Source organism: Clarias gariepinus, chromosome 23, assembly GCF_024256425.1.
Source record: "Clarias gariepinus isolate MV-2021 ecotype Netherlands chromosome 23, CGAR_prim_01v2, whole genome shotgun sequence".
Lineage (NCBI taxonomy): Eukaryota > Metazoa > Chordata > Actinopteri > Siluriformes > Clariidae > Clarias > Clarias gariepinus.
The window spans coordinates 16,522,383-16,543,075 of NC_071122.1; the positions used below are offsets into that span (position 1 = coordinate 16,522,383).

The window sequence follows — 20,693 nt, forward strand, 5'->3', positions numbered from 1 at the left end:
TTAATCATCACCCTCATTATCAGCCTTCTCCTTCCCATTATCCAATATATAGTGCCAGCTATTAAAAAAGATCATACAATTGTTTTATTGAGCTAACAGAGATAAAGTCTTCTTTTCAACCTCTTTTTGTCTCTTGCACAAACATGATCATGCTTCAAAATAATGCTTTGTTTCTTTGCTTGCTTGCTTGTTTGGTTATGTTTTTTTTGTCTTTTCTGATATATTTTATTTTTGATAAATGATGGTGCTTGCCTTTGACTCCATAAACATCAGCAGTGATAATTACAAAGGCTATAAATGCAGCCAATGAAAATATACTTGCAAAGATAGGCAAACTACAGCAGACTTGTCCACTGCTAGAGCACAGGTGCCAGGAAGTATAGCATTTCAGTGACTTAACAGTGACCTAACAGTAACGTAATGCTTTTTGCAGAAGAAAACATTTGATCACCCAATTTTAACCAAAGGTAAATCATGGTACTAGATTAGTGCATAGATTTCTATGGTACAGCAAGCTGTGCCAGCACTGATTTCAGCATTCATAAATCTTTTATTGACGCGTTTATCAGATTTTTGGCATTGCCGTCGTTCCTTTGTTGTTTCAGCCCACAGTCGCAGGACTGCTGCTTGTGTCTGCTTTTCACTGATATTAGAAAGTGTGAATGTGGGTTCAGGATTTCAAAAAAATAAAAAATAAGCCACAGAAAATGCTTGAAAGTCTCAGGTTGCCTTGTCTTTCCTGTGCCCCATTGCCCTAAAGGCACACTGAAGTCTGAGTTCTGAATTTCCTCCACCAGGGGTTTGTTTTCTCATCCCTGATTTCTTCATAGCGACTGTGCATCTCAATGTTAAGTGTGTATATATGCGGTTCCAGATTTCTCTCTATGTATATATTGAATTAACTGTGTGTGCATTTGGCCTTGTGTTCATTCCGGAAGAATCTATGCCAGAGAATATATGGCATTGACGGGTGATGTGGCTTCTGAGCTCTCATTGCCCTCCGTCTCCTCCTTATCCTTCCTGACTGTGTACTGGCCTATGAAAGAGCCGTCCTCATTGAACTGGCCGTCCCCTCCCTCTCCGTAGTCTACTAGACTGTCGTCACTTTCCTTGACGTTGCCGTCTAGAGAGGTCTGACTTCCCTGTAATGGCTTGTTGTCCTCGTCGCTGCTGTTGGGGAAGAAGAAAAAGTGTGAGTGATTGCTGTACGCTACAGTACTGTAGCATTCCACTTTGCAGCTACTCGTAAAGTTGAATTGAAGTTAGAATAAAAAGTGCTATAAACTGAAGTGGTCAGTCCACAGACCAGTTATTCTTATGCTCACAAAGCAGAATTGCAGCAGCTAGAATGAAGTCAGTAAACTGCATCGTATCCACTGAATTGCACACTTCAGTTCCTACGCTTACTGCAACTGGGGTAACAAGCAAAGAGTACACAGAAGGGGACTCGAGCTGCCATACTCCTTTGTTACCTTTGCAATTTTAAAGCACAAAGAAAAATTTGCACTGGATAGCAAAGAGGCAAACCCTTATTTAACTCATTGGAACAACAAGAGATAGAAATGATTGAGAAACTAAGACTTCAAAGGCTTTATTAAAACAATTAGATACTTTTAAGGTAAACAAAGGAGGTTGGGGGTTACAACGTAGGTGGGGCAGTCCCTTTAGTCAAGAACTGCTTCTGTGGGCTTTTGAAAATCATTATTCATCGTTCAGGCAGTATTCAGTCAATAATTAGAGCACATATATCCTTTTAACTGCATGCTGGTGCTGTTTATAAGAAGAAAGCCTAATCATGCAAGATTGCATTGTAGCCCCTTAGCAAGGTGGCACAAAAAAGCATTAAAAAAAAAAAAGAAATGCTTACCCAAGGTTTGTTATTTTTATTTTTTTTATTACTTTTTAAGCAGGAAATACAGTAGGTCCTATTCCTTTTATTTCTTTATGAGAATCAATAATATTAATTCTGCCTTATTAAAATGCATTAATTATATGAAATCTTCAAGTAAGCAATAAATATAGCCCAGATATATTTTGTCATTTTGTTGCTTATAAAAATTATGATAAGGCTAGAAGACATGGTTCCTTGCTCTATTAGAGCCCCACCATTATCAGCAACCGTGTAATTACAGGATCATTGGAAAAGAATCGGGAAACATTAATAAAGTGAATTCCTTAATTGAAACTATATTTAAGCAATCATTTTTTTAACGCTACCACAATCGTCTAGCATCCATCAAAATGAGATACAGGCCAACCTCAAACTGCTTACCTGAGTTTTTGTTTTAATCGATTAACCACCAGTTATGAATGAGAAGGCAAAAAAGATAAATATCTTATTGCATAAAATTGTTTAAAGAAATGATTCAGAAACCTTAATTAATCCATGTTATTAATTCAATAATGGATTCTAGCTTGGACACTGAAAGTTGTTTAGGGTTAACTTAAGCCAAAGGTTAAAAGCCTTGATGTTTATGATGTTGAGTAATTTAATTTAGCTGATGCATTAGGGTCAACCCATAGGTCTAACAAAGAGTTATGGTAAAGAATCTCCCTCTATGATAACATTGATCACTTTTCTTAAATAACTAGCTCTAATACACTATATTGTAGTTTTATTGACTGACACGTTAACTGATTAAATTCAAAAACTCAAAGCAGAAACTGGGGTGTAGGAAGTTTGTAGCAGCCATTTCCTCTACTTTCGTACCTTTTCCTTTCAAGAGACCTTCATGGACCAAGAGGGGAAAATGACAAAAGGGTTAAAAATAGAGGAGGGAAACCAGTTAGAAGAAGCCACTGGAAAAGAATGGAAATGTGCTAATAGCTAAACACACATTGTATTCAACAAATAAATTGTATTTTATGTTTGTGCCCCTAGTAATCTTTTAAATTTACAAGCTACACGCTGTTTCTTTGTGCGTGCATGTGTGTGTGTGTGTGTATATATATATATATATATATATATATATATATGTATAAAGAGAGAGAGAGAGAGAGAGAGAGAGAGAATACCAGTAAATTATGACAATTAAAACTCATGACAACATTTTTACAGACCCAGCAAAATTTTCCCATTTTCCCATTTTCCATGCATGTAACATAGCGTTGAGATGATTTTGCTACAGGCCATATTAGAGCCGTGCCGTCATTAAAACCACATGCAGGAAAAACAGTTTGCTTCATGTCGTTATAGCTGTCTTGCTGGAAACAAGAACAGTACCTCAAGGGTCTCAAACACTGGCAAACGGAAAGGCAGTTTGCCCTTCACTGCTACTCCTGTGAATCAATTTGACCTCTATGTGATGGGCTCTTAAAATTACAGACTTCTAAAAAAAAAAAAAAAAAAGCAATCACTCATAGTATTTTATGGGGAGCGTTTATGGACCTGGCAACCTGCTCTCGTCCACAAATATTCAGTGACGTTGTTGCTATAAGCTACACTGTAAAAAAAAAAAAAGTCCTAATTTTACAGAAAATAAATTAAAAATTCTATAGTAGTTTTCCTTTTTTTAAAAACTACATACAAATCTCCAAAATTATAGACATTATCTGTAAATTATTAAGTCGACTGTTATGTTGATTTACATTTTGATATTTTGATTGTATGAGGGAAACTCTGGTGTTATTTTTGTTCCAAAAACTTTAGCGAAAACTCCACGCGCTCACCGCGTTTACTGTCACAGCCTATCAGAAGCTGGAATCAGAATCTGATCAGCAGCTGGAGGCAAGGATATTCTAATTACCTCTTTCTGATTGGCGCATTTAAATAAGCGCACGTCTCAGGTACCATTAACATTACTTCGCCATGTCACTGCTGAGAAGTTGCAGGAATTCACTTACACCTATAAAGGTAAAGGAGTCAGATGAACAGGGAGGGTTAGCAAGCTCTTTAAGAGCATGCGCATTAGGAATTTCGAGAGTGAGTCAGTGTGTGTACTGTACTCTGAAACCTAACTGCAGTATAAGTATTAGGGTCAGACACTGTTAGCCTGACAAGGTCAGAGATAAATTTTTTTTAAATGACTCATTTCATTCAGTAAATTAATGTCAATAAACATCAGTCAAAATAAATGTATATTAATGTAAATATTCTTACATATAGGCCTATAATACAGTATATACATTGACACATCGTATTCTAATTTCATAGAGATTTTCCAGCTCTGTTTACTGCCAGTGACAATGAAACTTGCTTACATTTTTGGATCAAACATTGAACATGGGAAAAGAGACATCCAGTAGAGAGACCATCACTCCATCACTAGTTAGTATGGAGTGCAATATAAGACTACTTTGAATCTTTTCATGATGATTTAAAAGGGAACTCCTTCAACCTTGGATCATTTTGAGTCCAATTTTTTTTTACTGTGTAGAGATTCTTTTTGTATTGTCTCACTTATAACGTTTATGAGCCTGTCAGTGGTGAAAATAAGTTGTTTACATTGATGCACATGCTTGTCCTGTTGGATTAAATTGCATAGCCTTTTTGTCAATGTTGGTTGTAGCGTTTAAACTTGATACTGGACTGATTATGATTATGTTCTCTCATACAAAAAAAACAGGGCCCTATTTAAAACGTTTTTGAGGTTCTCTTTACCATATCTAGTATTAAATACTGTATGATTTCGAGTACTTTGTTAATCTGTTTCTCGGCCAACAGAGAAAATTATCTTTTTTTTTATTTAAGATCTTAATGTGTTCTTTTCTTCTCTCTTCCAATCCACCCTAATGTACCAAGGATCCAGGTCTTTACTGCCTGTTTGGAAGAGGATCATTCTTTCTTGAATACATTGGACTGTCCGTTTTGCCATTTCAGTATGTTTAAGATATTATAATTTTGAGTTTGTGTTAAGACTTTATTGAACATGTGTGTTCATAGAAATGTATAAAAAAAAAAACTTGTGAAAAAACAGTTTTTGTGTTGTTGTTTTATTTAAAAGTGTTTGATCTTAAATTTAGAAAAATTAACAGGGTTTCTCTGCTAAATGTCAAATGCTGTTGCTTTATTGAAGGTGTTTGATTGTAATAGATTTAGATAAAAAAAACTGTAAAATAAAAACATTTTGCTGTTACACATCTAGTGCTGTTTTAATAAAGATGTTAATCATATAAATTTGGGAAAAATCTGTGAAATAATGGTGTTTCACTGCTAAACTTCTAGTGCTGGTGCTTTATTGAAGGTGTTCAATCGTCTAAATTTAGTAAAAATCCGTAAAATATTTCTTAATCCTCTAAACTGCGAGTAGATTTTTTCTTACAGTGTAGACAAAAATGACTCAAAAAGTGCACTGAAATATATATATACAAGTGTTTGACACCCTTGAAGAACTACACCATGTCACCATGACCTGATATTAGCTATACTCCCCCCCCTTTACTGTAACTGACTTCCCCTTCATGAAACAACCAATAGCTGGCATGCTCAGGCCAAAAGAGATGCTGTGCTGAAATCAAATACCTGTTTTCGTTCCTTAACAATGTTCAGTGATTGGAGGAACAAGGATTTAATTTGAGAGGGACAGAGGTGTTAGTACCAGAACTACTAATGACTTAGTAAAGATAAACGCAAAAAGGCGATAAAACACTCATAACTTGTAATGCACTGGTTAGCTTATGTAAATGATTTGTGTTAAGATGTTCTATTAAAGAAAACCATCCATATGAAAGTTTTTGCATGATGCATATCTCTGTACAAATATTATGGTGGATGAAGGAACAAATTTAAGATCAGGCCAGAAAGCGATTCTGTGCATGAATATTACGATTTTCTGTGAGGTTAGAACAAAGCCATAGATATGATTAGCACCACACTGCAAAGTATTGTTAGCTGCCAAACAGCACACACACCATCTGTGATGTCAGACACTATGCCAAATGGTATGTCAAACGGAACTTTTAAATCTCTGGCCAAGCTTTTTAGAGCTGACGTCAATGCATTAAGCATTTCTTCTTCTATATTAACACCATTGATAAACTGGTGAGCCTCTTGGTAGTGATTACCCATATACGACTCTTGGCAAAGCTTAAACTTGCCTATTGAGATTGTGGTTTTTGAAAGTTTTTTTTTTTTAAATGTTAATATCAGATTGTGTTAATGAAAATGATCTAACAGGATTGTGGTTAGTGTAAAGTATTAAGTTAAAGTTTGTTAAATTAATCCTGTTAAACATTTAATTAAGTCAATCTTTAATTAATACGCGTTTGCAATGCCATTGATTAGTTTTGATTAGGACATATAGAACGGCATGTCCCCCTCGTGTCTCTACGTTTTCCAAGCTAACCTGAAACAGGCAAAGAAAGGCACTCACTATCAGGTAAAAACACAAATGCATGCACAATACAACATCTACAGAATCACAGGGCAGTACATACAGTTTAAACTTGTGATTATATGAAGCGATTATAAAAGCAGGACACACTTACTTGTAATCAAATGATCCATCCTGGTCTTTGTGGTCCACCGGGTCCAAAGGGAGGTCTTTTTTATCTCTTACTATGGTCAGAGGGAATGAATGCGGCCAGAATTAGCTAATTAATTTCAGTTCAGTGTAAACAAATATTCATGTACCCTATCTACTGCATTGCATGTTTTTTAGGATAATATAATGTAAAAAATATTTGTAATAATGTTTAGCAATTTGTGCATTACCTGGATATTTCCCTCCTCGGCTTCTTTTGATGAAGCAAACAATGAGCAGGATGAGAATAAGAAGTGCGATGGCACACATGAGACCAATGAACCAACCCTGCGTAGCAATGTCGACTTGGTCTGTAACGTAGGCTGTCAGGCAAGCACATACCCCACACACACACACACACACACACAAACATGAAAAGTGAGGAGGGATTTGGAGATCACATGACAGATGTCAAAGACATTTCTGATATCAAGTATCATTTCAAGCTTAACGAATTACTTACCACAGTTTCCCTGTGATTTATAACCACAATACCCAAATTGAGTCTTTAATGAAACGCTCTGTTTTATTAGCCGCTAACAACAACACATTAGTACACTAAGAAGAGCGCTTTGGGACCTGCCTTATCAAACCCTTTTTTTTTTGCTTTTTTTTTTTTTTAACTCCCAGAAACCACATTCTTTCCAGGGTTTTGAGGAAAAAATATTATACCACATAAACACACAAATACCCGTTTCCCGTTTGCCTAGACGTCTTTCGTCATGAGTGCATGCTTCTTAGTGCTAGTACAGCCTGTGATGCAAGCAACATTAGCTTTTGCAATGTCTTGAATATAATATTTACAATATATACACACATGAATAAAATGTCAATGTTATTATGTTAATATCATAAATCAGTCCATAACCAAGAGTTGAAACAAGTCTGAGTATGAAACTGAAGATAGCTATCATATTCACCATATTATTATAGGATAATAATTTCATTCAGCTTATAACAACCACACATTCGTTCAAGAATTAGCACCATGTAAACAATTACTATGCACATTTTGGTTTTCAGTTCTGTACACAAACCACCGATATTAGCAAAGAAGCAATTTTCCCTAGCTGAATAACTCATTTGTCTGTGAAAACTGACCTTCATAACTTATTTACTTTATATCTTCACATGGATCAAAAGTTAACCACACAGTGGTACCTCGGCATATAAATTGAATTGTTGCACATATTTTCCCAAAGGAAATCTTGTAAATGCTGATCATCCGTTCCAGCCACTCAAAAATATTACCAATATTACCACTTTCAACACTCTAATCGTATTTTTGCATATAAAAACTATCAAAACATTTAGAAAAGACATGCGAAAGTAAATAAAAAAGACAAATTAGACAAGTAAAATATAAAATAAATACACGATAAACCCCACTTAACCCTAATTTATGATTCCTCTTGGTACCGGGCTGGTTTAAAAACAAAACTGAAATTGGCCCCATTTCTTCATGCTATCATGTCTTGATAATATGTCATCACGAAATCTTACACAAAATGTAAAAAGGACCCACAAAAATATTTAAACTTACTTCACTTGACTTTCAAACATGCGTGAAAGTTACGAAAATGACGCACTAATGCAAACAAGTTCTGAACGGTGCAACTTAACTACATTTCTTGCAAAATTTTAGCTCTTTAGGTTTAAATTCATTAGGCAGGGTGTTCATATGCCAAGGTACCAATCTATGATTATTTTTTTTTGAATGGCTGTAACAGTACAGTTCACTGCATTTAAAAGTGCAAACCCAGGAAAATTTCTTTGTGTAAAATATTAGACTTTCTATAGGCTGTAGTCATATTACCATTAACACTTTCACACCTTACCGTATATGCTATGTCTAGGATAAGAGAATTAACAATACATTCTTGATACATTTTGATTAATTACAGCTTGTTGCAAGTACAATTGCCAATAACACAAAATTAAACCATTTTCAGAAGCCCGCTATTCCTGATTTCCAAAAAATACTTAATCAAAACATTGAAACAACTAACCCAGGCATTGCAACCTTTATACAGCCAGCCTCACCTCCACTGGTCTCGAAGGTGACATACTCGCTGGTGATGCTGGGCTGTTCATGGGAATACACACGGAGCCGGTACTTAGCTCCAGCTATCAACCCAGCCAGCTTAATGGGGGGTTCATGTTTGAACAGCACAGTTTTCATAGACCCATTACCTTAGGAGGACATAAGACAAATGTCCATGAATCCAGGACATAGCAACTTGTCAGAAAACATGACTGGAAGGTGCTGTGGATCTATTGAGACCAGAAGGTGAAAGTGTCCATACTGTATGTCAATAAACATTGAAGGATAATCATTTGGGGACTTTTAAAAGTAGGTATAGGTATACATATTTTCCCATCAGACAGTGTGGCAGAGCAGTGCATGGTGACGAGTCTAAATTCTGAGATCAAAATCAAGTGTGTCAATAGATTAAACTGAATTTAACACACTTTTTTACCTTTTTTTTTTTAAATAAGCAACAAGAAAGCATTTCTTAAAGTACATAAAAATACAAATGGTTTTGTAAATGTGTATTGTGATATTGGATAACCATTACCAACGGTACATAACCAAGACAATTGCTATACTAACATGTGGTATTAGTCTTGTGTGTTTGTTCTCATTGGGTCTCATTTCCTAAATATTTCAAGTACCTGTATATTCCAACATATCACTAAACACATTCATCGTACATTTAGTAAGCCATAAAAGACAAATCTTACATAAAGGCTTAAAATGAAAACTAAATGACATCAACAGTTTTGCGCTAAAATGTATGCACCAAAATTTGTTTCCCATTATCATGACCACTATTTGTTTCTTTCTTTTTAGATGAAAAGTACTCATCTGTAAACATGCCTAAAAGTGAAATTTCCAAATAATCTTTTAAAAAAAGCCAATCGGAGCGTGAACTGTCCAAGTGACAAATAGCTAAGAATCTTAAAACATGCCTACCATTAACATAATTATAGTCCAACTTAAAGAAAAAAGGGAAAACCCTCAATGGAGACATGACCTGGTTGACCTTGGCCTTCTGAAAGACATCTTTGTACTGTTTTGAGAACAGCCCTCCTCTTTTACGCCATGTTGCTGTTCTAACAGTTACTAAGGGAATGTCAACAAGGTGTTAAAAGTATATTAATAGTTAACCTCACTTGCTCAAAAGTTTAATGCATACATTTTATCTTTACAAAAAAACTGTGTCTATTCACATCTTGCATGTCTGGGTACAGTAACCCCCATCATAAAGCATTTCAACTTGTCCTTATACAATGCCTTGCTATTGTATTTATACCTCTCCACTTTATAATGTACCCCAAAAACGGGGAACATTATAAAGGAGGCTAAATATAGCTGCACGCAACACTTTTCATAAAATGATTTGAAAACCATTTATCAATTACCTTCCACTTTACAATTATGTGCTGCTTTGTGTTGTTCTATCATAAAATCCCAATAAAATCCGTAAAACATTCGTTAAAATACAATACATTGTGGCCGTAATGTGGAAAAGTTCGAGGGGTGTGAATACTTTTGCAAGGCTCTTTACAAAAGCTAATGTTTATTTATGAATTTGTTGTGGATTACTATTTATTGCATCATTAACCTTAAATGCTCTAGTTAAAATTTATATATATATATATAATTAGTTCATGCAATAGAAATAAATAATCTTAGTAACCAATCTGTTTTTAAAACTCCGGCCGGTTATTATAATTTAAAGCCATTTGCAACACTGTCTGGTGGAAAAGCATTATGTATGCCTCTATAGAAACTGATATAAAGGAAGGGAAATGCATTTCTTTCCTCACAAAGGACACAAAAACAATTAGAATAACATTAATGGCCTTTAATTCTGAGTCAGTATCGCCAATTAGAGGTTGACAAAAAAAAATTGAGCAACAGTCTCAAATATCTACAGACCTTGTCTTATCTAGAAATAAAGAGCACTACGTCACATTATGCCTCCTCAGAGTCAAGTCAAGCTTGCATAATGGAGTTAAGAACATGAGAATTACTTTAAGAAGCTGGTGACAGCATGCAACATGCTTTAAATTTCAAGCAGTCACACACTGCTCGACAAGAAGTCAGTCACTTGAACTCCCTGAATGTGAAACCACAGCACACGCTATGCTATTTCTTTGAAGAACCACAGCAGCAATAGAATATGACTTGCAGTAAGTGTGATGGCTAGCTAAAGCTACAAGGTGAACCAACCTGAGGATATAAGCTTAGCTTATCTTTAGTGTTTTATAGACACGTAATGAAATATGACCCATCATTTGTAGCTTTAGCTTTTCGAAATGAAAAAAAAAAAAAAAAAAAGATAGACATGCTGAATGGGGGAAAAAAAATCTGCATGCCTGTGGCCCCTATAGACACCATTACGATGTGATTTTCTTTTTTTCTTCATAAGCATATTAATGCACATAGAATACACAATGCATTAAAAGGCAATATGTTTTTTTTTTAGGTACAAACTAGAAAAAATCATGGCAACAACAAAACAAAGCAATTCTCCTGTCCACCTTAACACACCACTTCACAGTATGGCGCACAAACGGAGCATGCTGCAGCCAGCTACTTCACAGGACCAGAGTGAGAAAGAGAGGGAGAGAGAGATAGAAGGCAGGTCTGTCAATTGACTAATAACACATCCTGTTGTGTGAGTGAAGAATTCGGCAGAGGTTACTTTACAATGGTGTGTGTGTGTGTGTGCGCGCGTATGCTTGATATCACACAGTGCCATGATATCGAATCTATCCACAAAACACCGGTTCATGTTCATGTTTTGTAAGGTCTCCTCAGATGAAACCGTTAGCCGGCATACATTTACACCGTCTCAGAGTGCGATGGCTTCATCATGCCCTCATGTACATGTTTCAAGGTCAAGTCTGTGATTCTGATAGCCCCTTTGAGATAAATCCGAGTAAAGTTAAGAATCATTAACCCCTTCAGTATCCCTCTCCCCTAAAAGACAAAAGAAGAAGTAGAGGTCTAGGTTGTGCATGAGATGCCAACCAGGCTCTTGCAGTGTGCTAAGCTAAGCAGCAGTGAGGCAGCCATACAAAGAAATATTAGCGAAAAAAGGCACATGAGGTGGAGGTGAACAATCAGATTCAAACTGTTGTGAAAAATGTATAGGCACATGAAGAAGGAACGACCAAGAGAGAAAGAGGATAGGGAGAGAGTGAGACGAAGGGAGAACGCTATCCACCATCAGATTGTTCGTACAGTACATACAGTAGCACCTGAATACTTTAGAGCTTTAACTGTACTGTGTCATGTGCAAATTCCAAAGTGCTACATAAAAAATGTGTGCTACAAGCGCTAAATCTATAAAATTATGCATAAATTAATGATGTTAGCCACATAAATAAAGGAGAGGTGGGTTTTTGTCCGAGAGAGAGAGAGACAGGTTTCGAGTGGCGCTATCTCCAGACATTTGGTATTATAAAGATTCTGTCTTTCGACTCACGCTCACCCAAAACAAGAAGTTATTTTTATTATTCTTCGTCTCTTTCTCTCATTCTCGTCTTTCCTCCTAATCGAACTCCCTTTGTCCTGAATTTACTCAAATCTCTCCCTGTTCCTAAAAGCCACCAGAAAGAATAGGAGCTTTATAAAGGGAACTTTAAGGACTTGCAAGGACACAAACCAAAGGCCCAGTGAAATGACCAAGACTGGATCTTTTTATCTCTCATAGATGGCAGATGAAACAAAGCACTGCTGCTTTGTTCTTTCGAAAGTGCAAGAATAGAATATATATAAGGGTCATTGTACAAGAAGGTGCGCAGCATGAAGAGGAGCACTACTCATAGCTGTTAGATATGATAAATCTTCCATTAGTCTGTACAAAATCTGCTATCGCAGAACAAAAAACGCTGGGATTAACAGCAAAATCTGTGACTACGCATATCTCAGCGATAAAACCGGCAAGCTCTTCAGGCGATCTTGGTCTTGATTTATGTCCTAGCGAACCCGATCGAAAGCGCCGAGGTTCCCTTCATAAGCTCTCAGTGGGAGAATCTGGGTCTTACTGTCCAGTGTGAACTCTAGCACAAACTCGCTGCTGTCAACCGGGAAGTTGTGCTTCCAGCTGACGTTAGCATAGTCACTGTTAGCATCCACGGTCAGATTCCAGATCTTTACACGCGGGGCTAAGCAGAACAGGTGGGAGAGGAGTATATTTCACAAATTTCAACCACTGGAGGAAATTGACAAAAGCTAATACTTACTACACCAGTATGTTAGCTATTTCACTTTTATACAATTTTTTTTTTTAAACATTTCTGGCTTTACGATGATGAAGGCCCTTTAAAAGCCTCTTCATTACATTCTGTCTTTTAATCTCATAAAGGAATAACAAGCTAATTGGATGCCACAGTCAATACAAATGATTTTATGTCAATACTAATTTGGGGGCAATGTCTTCTTAAAGGGCGAAGGTCATCTCTCACTTGTCAGAAATGGCCACTTAAGCCTGACAAGGCATCCGTATCATGAATATATCATCGGAAAAGTCTAACTTATCCCAGTCACCTACAACTGCATTCGAATTAACTGCCTTTTTCTTTTACTAAAGTCTGTGCAAATACCCAGCATGAAAGGCAGGGTGGGGAGAGTTGTAGTGGTGGTAGTTGTAGTTGTAGTAGTTGTAGTAGTAGTTGTTGTAGTTGTAGTAGTTGGAGCAGGAGTAGTGGGGGCAGCATCGGTTGTTGGGGGAATGGTGGTAGTTGCTGAGGTTGTAATGGTTGTACTTGGGAATGTAGGTGGGGAAAAGAGGGGAGGAAGAGTTGCAAGCATGAAGACTTCTGTAGACTCGATCACTGAGAGAGGAACAGAGCAGCAGTTAAGCATATCAAAAACGTGGATAGCAGCATAAAGGATACACAAACAGAGGTTACAAGAGAATGACCATGAGCTACAGTATAATGCTGGACAGAATTCCCACAACCATTTCGAAATCCAATTTAGAAATTCTTCTTTTTCTGCCACTGAAATTGTCAGGAAGCTTCTAAAATACAATAAAATCCCAGGTATATACTTACAACAAAAATCAAGAACAGCATTTCTTTACACCAATGATTAGGATTGTGGATTTCAGTTCCAGCCCTGGAGACCCCCAGCTCTCAGGTCTGTTAGATTTATAGTAACAATATGGTACAAATGTAATATTATTATATTATTAAACTATTTAAAATATACACTATTTTACACTTTTTTGGCAAACATACATGCCTCTCATCATGCGCAGTACAGCACAATGTATAACATCACGTCATACAGATCAAGGTCATGTTCACATCAAACAGAAAGGGTATATGTGATCTCTGTAACTGTGATTGTGCCATGATTTTGGATGTCAGACATATTTGAATTGAGTTTTTCAGAATCTGATGATCTTCAGGGAACACAACTGCTAAAATTTAAACCGTTTTTGTGCACTGAAAGGATCAGACCAGGGTTAGATTCTACAACTCTGAGAATTCTACAAGCAGAAACCCCATGTTGAAGAGTGATGTCAGAGTAGAATGGTTCAAGCTAACACAATTAACAATTCTTGCAAAATGATATTCACTATACTGACATTGCCGTAATATCCATTGACATTTATTACAGAATATATATTTTCAGACCCGCCCTTTTTGCATTTTCATAAGGGCTTTGCAAAAACATTAGAGCAGGCTAGTAAAAGTTATCATTCACACATATGGTGAAAGACCAATCTTTACCTCCCCAATAAAACAAGAAGCCACGTGACATCTGAAATGTTTACAGACATTTCCTGAAAGCCCCACCCCTTCCCAAAGCTTATTCATCGAAATAAAATCCATAATTAGACAAATTATTATTTAACACTGTATAATTGTTACCCCCTATTTGTCTTAATCCAGAAATGATGGAAATGCTTGCTTTTCTTTCTTTCTGAAATTAAACAATATATTGAGATATTTTAAAATAGAAAATCTGGATCAGGGAAGAAAAAAAAATCAATATCGCACAAGTCTGCACTGAACAGAGGACAACAGAAAAGATCACAGTGGGTTCCACTCTGATCAGCCAAGAATTGGAATCCAAGTATACACAACTGCCTTTAGGCTTACTAAAACGGGCCAGTTAAACAATGGGGGGAAAAATCAGATCTTGGTTTGTGTTGGAGCCCATGTTTCATACTTATTCGGAAGAGTCAACAATAGAAAGGCACCAGTGCTCTCAGGGACCTGCAAGGAAAGAGCCTAAGACCGCAGTCTAGGTCTCCAAACACCCCAGACCCCAATTTGATCGATCACCTGTGGGATGTGTCTGACAAACAAGTCCAATCCATGGAGGCCACACCCAGCAACCCACAGAACCCAAGGGACATGCTGCTAAGTCCTGGTTCTAGACACAGCACAAACCCTGAGGTCCTCTGGAGTCATGCCCCAAGGGACAAGAGCTGATCATGTGGGAATCTACACAATATTGGGCACTGCAATGTTATGTATACATTGTGATGGAAATGATCCACCACTGTTCTTTTTCTCTTTTGTCTATTAATTCTCGATGCATAATTGTATACTTTGAAACATATAGTAAACCAGCTATATATGTATAACAGCCTACCTATATTTTAATCTGTATATATCGTACATGATATTGATATACAACAATAAATAAAACATATTGTACTTACCACAATACATTTTAACATACGGTTAATGCAATTAAATCTTTTCCTGATCATATAATTTTTTTTCTAATCAAATGTGAATATCAAATAAAATCTTGATAAATACACTTTTAACAGACATTGTTTTTATATTGTATATATTACTTGGATTTTATATATTGTTTATATTAATGAGAGCAGGGGGTCCATACAGGCCTGTAACCGAATGTGATTGTAGAGACCAATCTTTCTAAAGCTTCGCCTGAACGTCTTCTGAAATGAAAGAAACATCAAATATTGGGTGTGGCAGGCTCAGGAGGAGCTCCATTTTACTTGTTTAAATATCATCTTAACTGATGCAACACTGCCATCAAGTGGTCATATGGTCTAAAGTCTATTTCTAATATTTAATGTAGTTGTGGGAACTCCATCATGGAAAACATGTCCACCACCATAAAGTTCACCATATTGCAACCAGTCAGAAAAGGGCTTTGCATCTGTCTACATAAAATTTTTATATAAATGAAAATAAAGTAGATAACACACGACTGAAAAGAGAATAGCCTTACTCTTTTACAGCTTCACCTAGTTAAATCCTTCAAAATAATGCAACATCACCGAACCACATTGCTCCATTTATTACTCCATGCAAACACAGCCACAGAGATTAAGTAATAAAGCAAAGCTCAACAATTCTGAAATTTAATTGGAGTCGGGCAGCAGGCAAAAAGAATGAAGTGTGTATGACGGTTAAAAGCAGCCAGCGGAAGACAAAACTGCATAAACTCCACAGTGCTTGTCAGAGAATCTTCCTCTGAATTCAATAACAGTACAATTTACAAAAGTATTATGCTTTCTATGAAATAGAATGAATGTGGGCTCTGCATTCCCAATGGCCATTTAGCAAGCAACTTAATGCATATTCTTACCTGTTAGATACCCTCAAGTAACAAAAGATAAAGCTAAGTACAACAACTCCAAAAGATTGAAATGAAATATAAACATAGCGGCAAAAGTGCAAGCATTGATGATGGTATATGGATTTAGCAGTGATTCCTAAACTTCTCACTAAAAGGAAGTTGTAGAAAGCATGGCCAAATATAAAAATGGTAATCTTCAAAGGCTTCAATGCAAGGCGATTAATCGAAGAAATAAGATTTCAGTCTTCTAAAACAACATTAAATCAAAAATCTTACAAGGTATAACTTTGCTGGAGCTCAGCAGGTATACCCAACAGCTCCCTGTTTCTCAAACATTCAAGTCACGATGTAAAACCACCACTCAATTATGAAGGCATCGGTTTCCTGCATGCTTAATATGTGAAATGAGAAAAGCATGCTGGGATAGGCCACATGAAACATGTGACAGCAAGAGACTCCATGATAACGATGCTCTCAGGGATAAAGGGTCAACTGATAAGAAAGAAACAAGTACTCTTATTTAACTTACATGTCTAGAACATATATATATATATATATATATATATATATATATATATATATATATATATATATATATATATATATAAAAACACCCTTTATCTAAACAAGCAAGGTGTCAGTAAGTGCTAACAGCAGTGGAGTGAATGAAGTCCCATCCCTGAAAGCACATAGTGAAATGGACAGAAACATAAAGGTGGACACCTATACTGGGATATAGCCATCACAGCAGCCAGTGCAGTTAAGACCACTTCATTAAAGGATGTATGTTATGTCACCCCAACATGTACACCTCACCTCACTGTATAAATCATTAGCATTTTTCATACCCACGTCTTTGGTGAGTTAAGTATAATGGACTGTATTCAGAGCTGAGCTAAAGACTGAGTTAATACTAGAACTATGCACGTCAGAAAGGTCAGGAGTTTTTTTTTTTTGCCTTAAAAAAGGAGTATCACATTAATTCACTGTAACAAGTTATTTTAAAGTTAAGTACACAGCACCACTGTCTGACAACACGCAGTAACTACAATATTTCAATTTCTGAGATCTGAATCTTTTTCAGAGGTTCTGATAAGCAGCTTTTGACCATATCCATCGTTTAAAATGCTATTTACTATTACGGCTGGGTACCAAACTTTGATACTTTTATAGAACCGACTGAATTGCTTGGATACCATCAATTATACAAAAAATGCCCCAGTCAGGAGACACTCATTATGACCAGCCCAGACACAGTGTGTTGTATTTTAAGAGGCTTGACTACGGTGTGCCTTGCATAGTAAGTACAACAATTTCAATATTCAATAAATATAAAAAGAAGAAGAAGTCCATGTCCATGTACACAGATCCATTTTCTAACCAGGCTTGGGACCAGCACTGCATGCAATAGCTGTGTTACAGTATATATGGTGAGGTGTTAAGGGTCTGGCCCAAGGACCCACCAGTGGTGAAAACCCCTGACCTTTCAATCAGCAACCCAGAGCCTCAACCACCTGAGCCATTACTGTTCCTTTATAGAAAGTGAACTAAAGATATGTACCGTAATTAATTCCTTGTTTTAATAAAATGGATCTCACAAAATCGTTCTCAAAGTAAGTATCTTAAGAATCTAGTAATAATGTCAAAATACTGCTCTTGGTACTACTATGTAAAAGTTTGGAATAAACCAAAGCCTGATTTATTATTAAATATATTGAATACAAATATTAATAAATATGAGAAACAATCCAGGGGCACAGAGACTTACTGGTTAGCATTGTTGCCTTGCTCCTGTAGGGTCTGGGTTTAATTCTCACCTCAGGATCTGTGTGCATGGAGTTTGAATGTTCTTCCCGTGCTTGGTGGATTTTCTCTGGGTACTCTGGTTTCTAAGTAATTGGCGTTCCCAGATTACCCATAGTGTGTGAATGAGTGTGTGAGTTTGTGTATATGTTTGGGTGTACCCTGCCTTATGCCCTAAGTCTCCTGGGATAGGCTCCAGGCCCCCCGCGACACTTTATACAGGATAAATTAATCACACCAGCTTGACTCCATCTAGCACTGTTGGTACCAGTCCGAGCACTGCATATATGATATCTCTGCCTGTTTGTACTGTGAAACACTAAGCTTTCCTTGTCTTCTTTATTATAAGGATAAATTATTATTATTATTATTATTACTAATAATAATACGTTATATTAAGCTACAATTAAATCTAGTCTCCTAATTTTCATTCATAAATTGTTTGTATTTGCATATTTTTAAAGTTATTATTTTATCAATATTTCCATGAGTTATTATTATTTTTTATTTTACATAATGTTGCAACTGACATGATATTTAAAGCATGGTAAGCTATACCAATCTTAAAGAGTATAAGAAAAAAACAATTAAAGGTTCATTAACATTAAGCTCCTATGCGGCAGATGTCTTAAATGTTCCTTTTTTGGTTATTGATGTATTTTGAACCTTCAGCATCATCAGCTCTGAATACAGCCCAAAGAGCGCTATGATTGTACAGTCATAATGGTGTTGATGTACTGTGAATAAAGCAAGCAATCTATCTAATTACAACTGCACTGGGCCAGAAGGAAAAACAGGGAGACAAACAGAAAGACAGATAGGCAAATCGGCAGGCCATTCCTCATTACCTACACCTGTAGGGTCAGTACTTGAAGTCAAGTCTTCTTTTCACACCAATTGAGAGAGAGAGAGACAAGAAAGGAAGGAGGAAAGGGACAGGTCAGAAAATACTGAGAACACACAGAAGTTAAGAGACAAACGGTATGAAAAAGTAAGAACAGAAAAAGAGAAAAAGAAAAGCTTCTAAGGAAGACAGGAAGATGACAGACAGACCCACAGAAAAAAAAAAAGATCTGGGGTGATTGTGCTCTCAGCCACCGTCCATTCACTGACCCTAACAGCGGTCAACAGTGGTGATTGTCCTGAGTTGACCTATATGACGTCAGTGTTCAGTGAAGGCATTCTTCATACTGGTTTAGAATTACAAAACAATCTTCTGTTCAGTGAGAACGAGAGAGAGAGAGAGAGAGAGAGAGCGAGAGCGAGAGAGAGCTTTTACATGCTTTTCCCACTCTCAACTAATTCCCTATTTACACAGACTGATGCACTTACTCTTATGAATGTAAGTCTGTGACAGTAAGTCTGTGCTCCAGCACTGAAATTGTATACAGTTTCATAGTAGGATTTATTTCTTAAAATGTGTAGGAAATGAGAGTAGGAATATAGGGAAAAAAATGGATGTACTTTTTCACTCTGTCAATAATCAAGTTCTGCATTTCAGTTTAGTAGTAAAATATAATTATAATATGTAAAACCTTATATTATCCAAACTATATTGACACAACTTTTTGTTATTTGATTCACATGCATGCTGTTTTTTTTCCTGCTGCATCACCAAGTGGCATATAGTGCTGTATGAGTGACAGCTCACCTTCATTGGAAAAATGAGGCGATTCCTCAGCATAGACCTCACCCGAGCCGACCTGCGTCCGGGCAGACAGGAAAAACTTGTAGCGGGTAAAGCGATCAGGCAGTTGCATGGTGTGCTCTGTCTGATTAGGGAAGAAGTTCATGACCTGGAGATTGCCCTCTTGCGTCCCATTCACTGGAAATCACAACAAGAGGTTTGACAATTTAAACCAAAACTTGTTTATTATTTGGAGTCCCGTACTTCGTAAATGTAAATAATAATGTGAAAATTGTGTTAATGTGACTGTATTTGAATGTTATTGTTATGTCTGACACAGGTTGAAATTTTGTAAACTTTTTATGCACTTAATACAGTAATCAGGTAACTGTGCTAACAACTTTATCATTAGACATTTTCCTGAGATGCCTACAGTATTCACCATCAATGCAGTAATAAATAGGCCACACTGTAAGTGGAAGTACACAAAAAACACCATCAAACACTGAGTTTTGAAGATTATCTATAAATTAATGACAAATTATTATTTTTATTTATTTACTTCTTTTCAACAATAAGCTGTATGTATTAGATTTAAGTAGAGAAATAAGTAATTTGTTTAAAAAAATCTTTTTAATTTTGAATTTATTGTAAGACATGGCAAATACTGTATAAACCTTTCCTGGACTTTCCTGATTTTTTTTGATTCAGAAGTGGGCTAACCTGTCTTGTATTGGAGTGTGTATCCGATCAGAATCCCATTCGGTTCTAGAGGTTTATTCCACTGTAAGTGAACGCCGCTGTTCCTCTGGACAATCCTAAAATATTTGGGCGCCCCTGGCACTATTCAGAAGTGAGAAAACACTTCATTATTTATTTGCAAAAAAAATAGGATTCAAGATAATCATAGACATTATTGCCATTCATTTTAAAAATGTAAAAAATTGAAAAGAAACAAATGGACTGTATTATTAAAAATGTCCTACAGCCTTCCTTGGTCTGAAACTCCACCGTGTTGCTGTGCAGTCCCTCGAATTTGTTGTTGGCCACCACCATGTACATCTTGTATTTGCTGTAAGGGACGAGGTCCATCAGGACGCCACTGCTCTGAGACACATCGCTAAAGAAACCTTTTGTTTTCTTGTCCTTATTCACCTTTAAGTCCTTCACCAGGCTGGCCTCCCTCCAGTAGTATAGCTTAAATTGT

At 36.5% G+C, this 20,693-nt stretch overlaps 1 protein-coding gene across 7 annotated transcripts in view; it reads right to left on the bottom strand.

Annotated features, from left to right (window-relative positions):
• Positions 1–200: 200 nt before the first annotated feature.
• nfasca (neurofascin homolog (chicken) a) overlaps positions 201–20,693 on the bottom strand; it is a 59,045-nt gene continuing 38,552 nt past the window's right edge. For 3 of the 7 annotated variants that reach the window (XM_053483890.1, XM_053483889.1, XM_053483888.1), the window contains 10 exons: positions 20,473–20,683; positions 20,210–20,329; positions 19,511–19,684; positions 18,708–18,740; positions 13,083–13,313; positions 12,525–12,644; positions 8,505–8,654; positions 6,653–6,784; positions 6,427–6,496; positions 201–1,170 (listed from right to left, as the gene is read on the bottom strand). In XM_053483890.1, the coding sequence (XP_053339865.1) occupies positions 942–1,170; positions 6,427–6,496; positions 6,653–6,784; positions 8,505–8,654; positions 12,525–12,644; positions 13,083–13,313; positions 18,708–18,740; positions 19,511–19,684; positions 20,210–20,329; positions 20,473–20,683 (1,470 nt within the window). In that variant the 3' untranslated portion in view covers positions 201–941. Of the gene's footprint in view, positions 1,171–6,207; positions 6,285–6,426; positions 6,497–6,652; positions 6,785–8,504; positions 8,655–12,524; positions 12,645–13,082; positions 13,314–18,707; positions 18,741–19,510; positions 19,685–20,209; positions 20,330–20,472; positions 20,684–20,693 lie in introns of those variants that run through there. The other 4 variants (XM_053483895.1, XM_053483894.1, XM_053483893.1 and 1 more) reach the window with 2 other exon arrangements.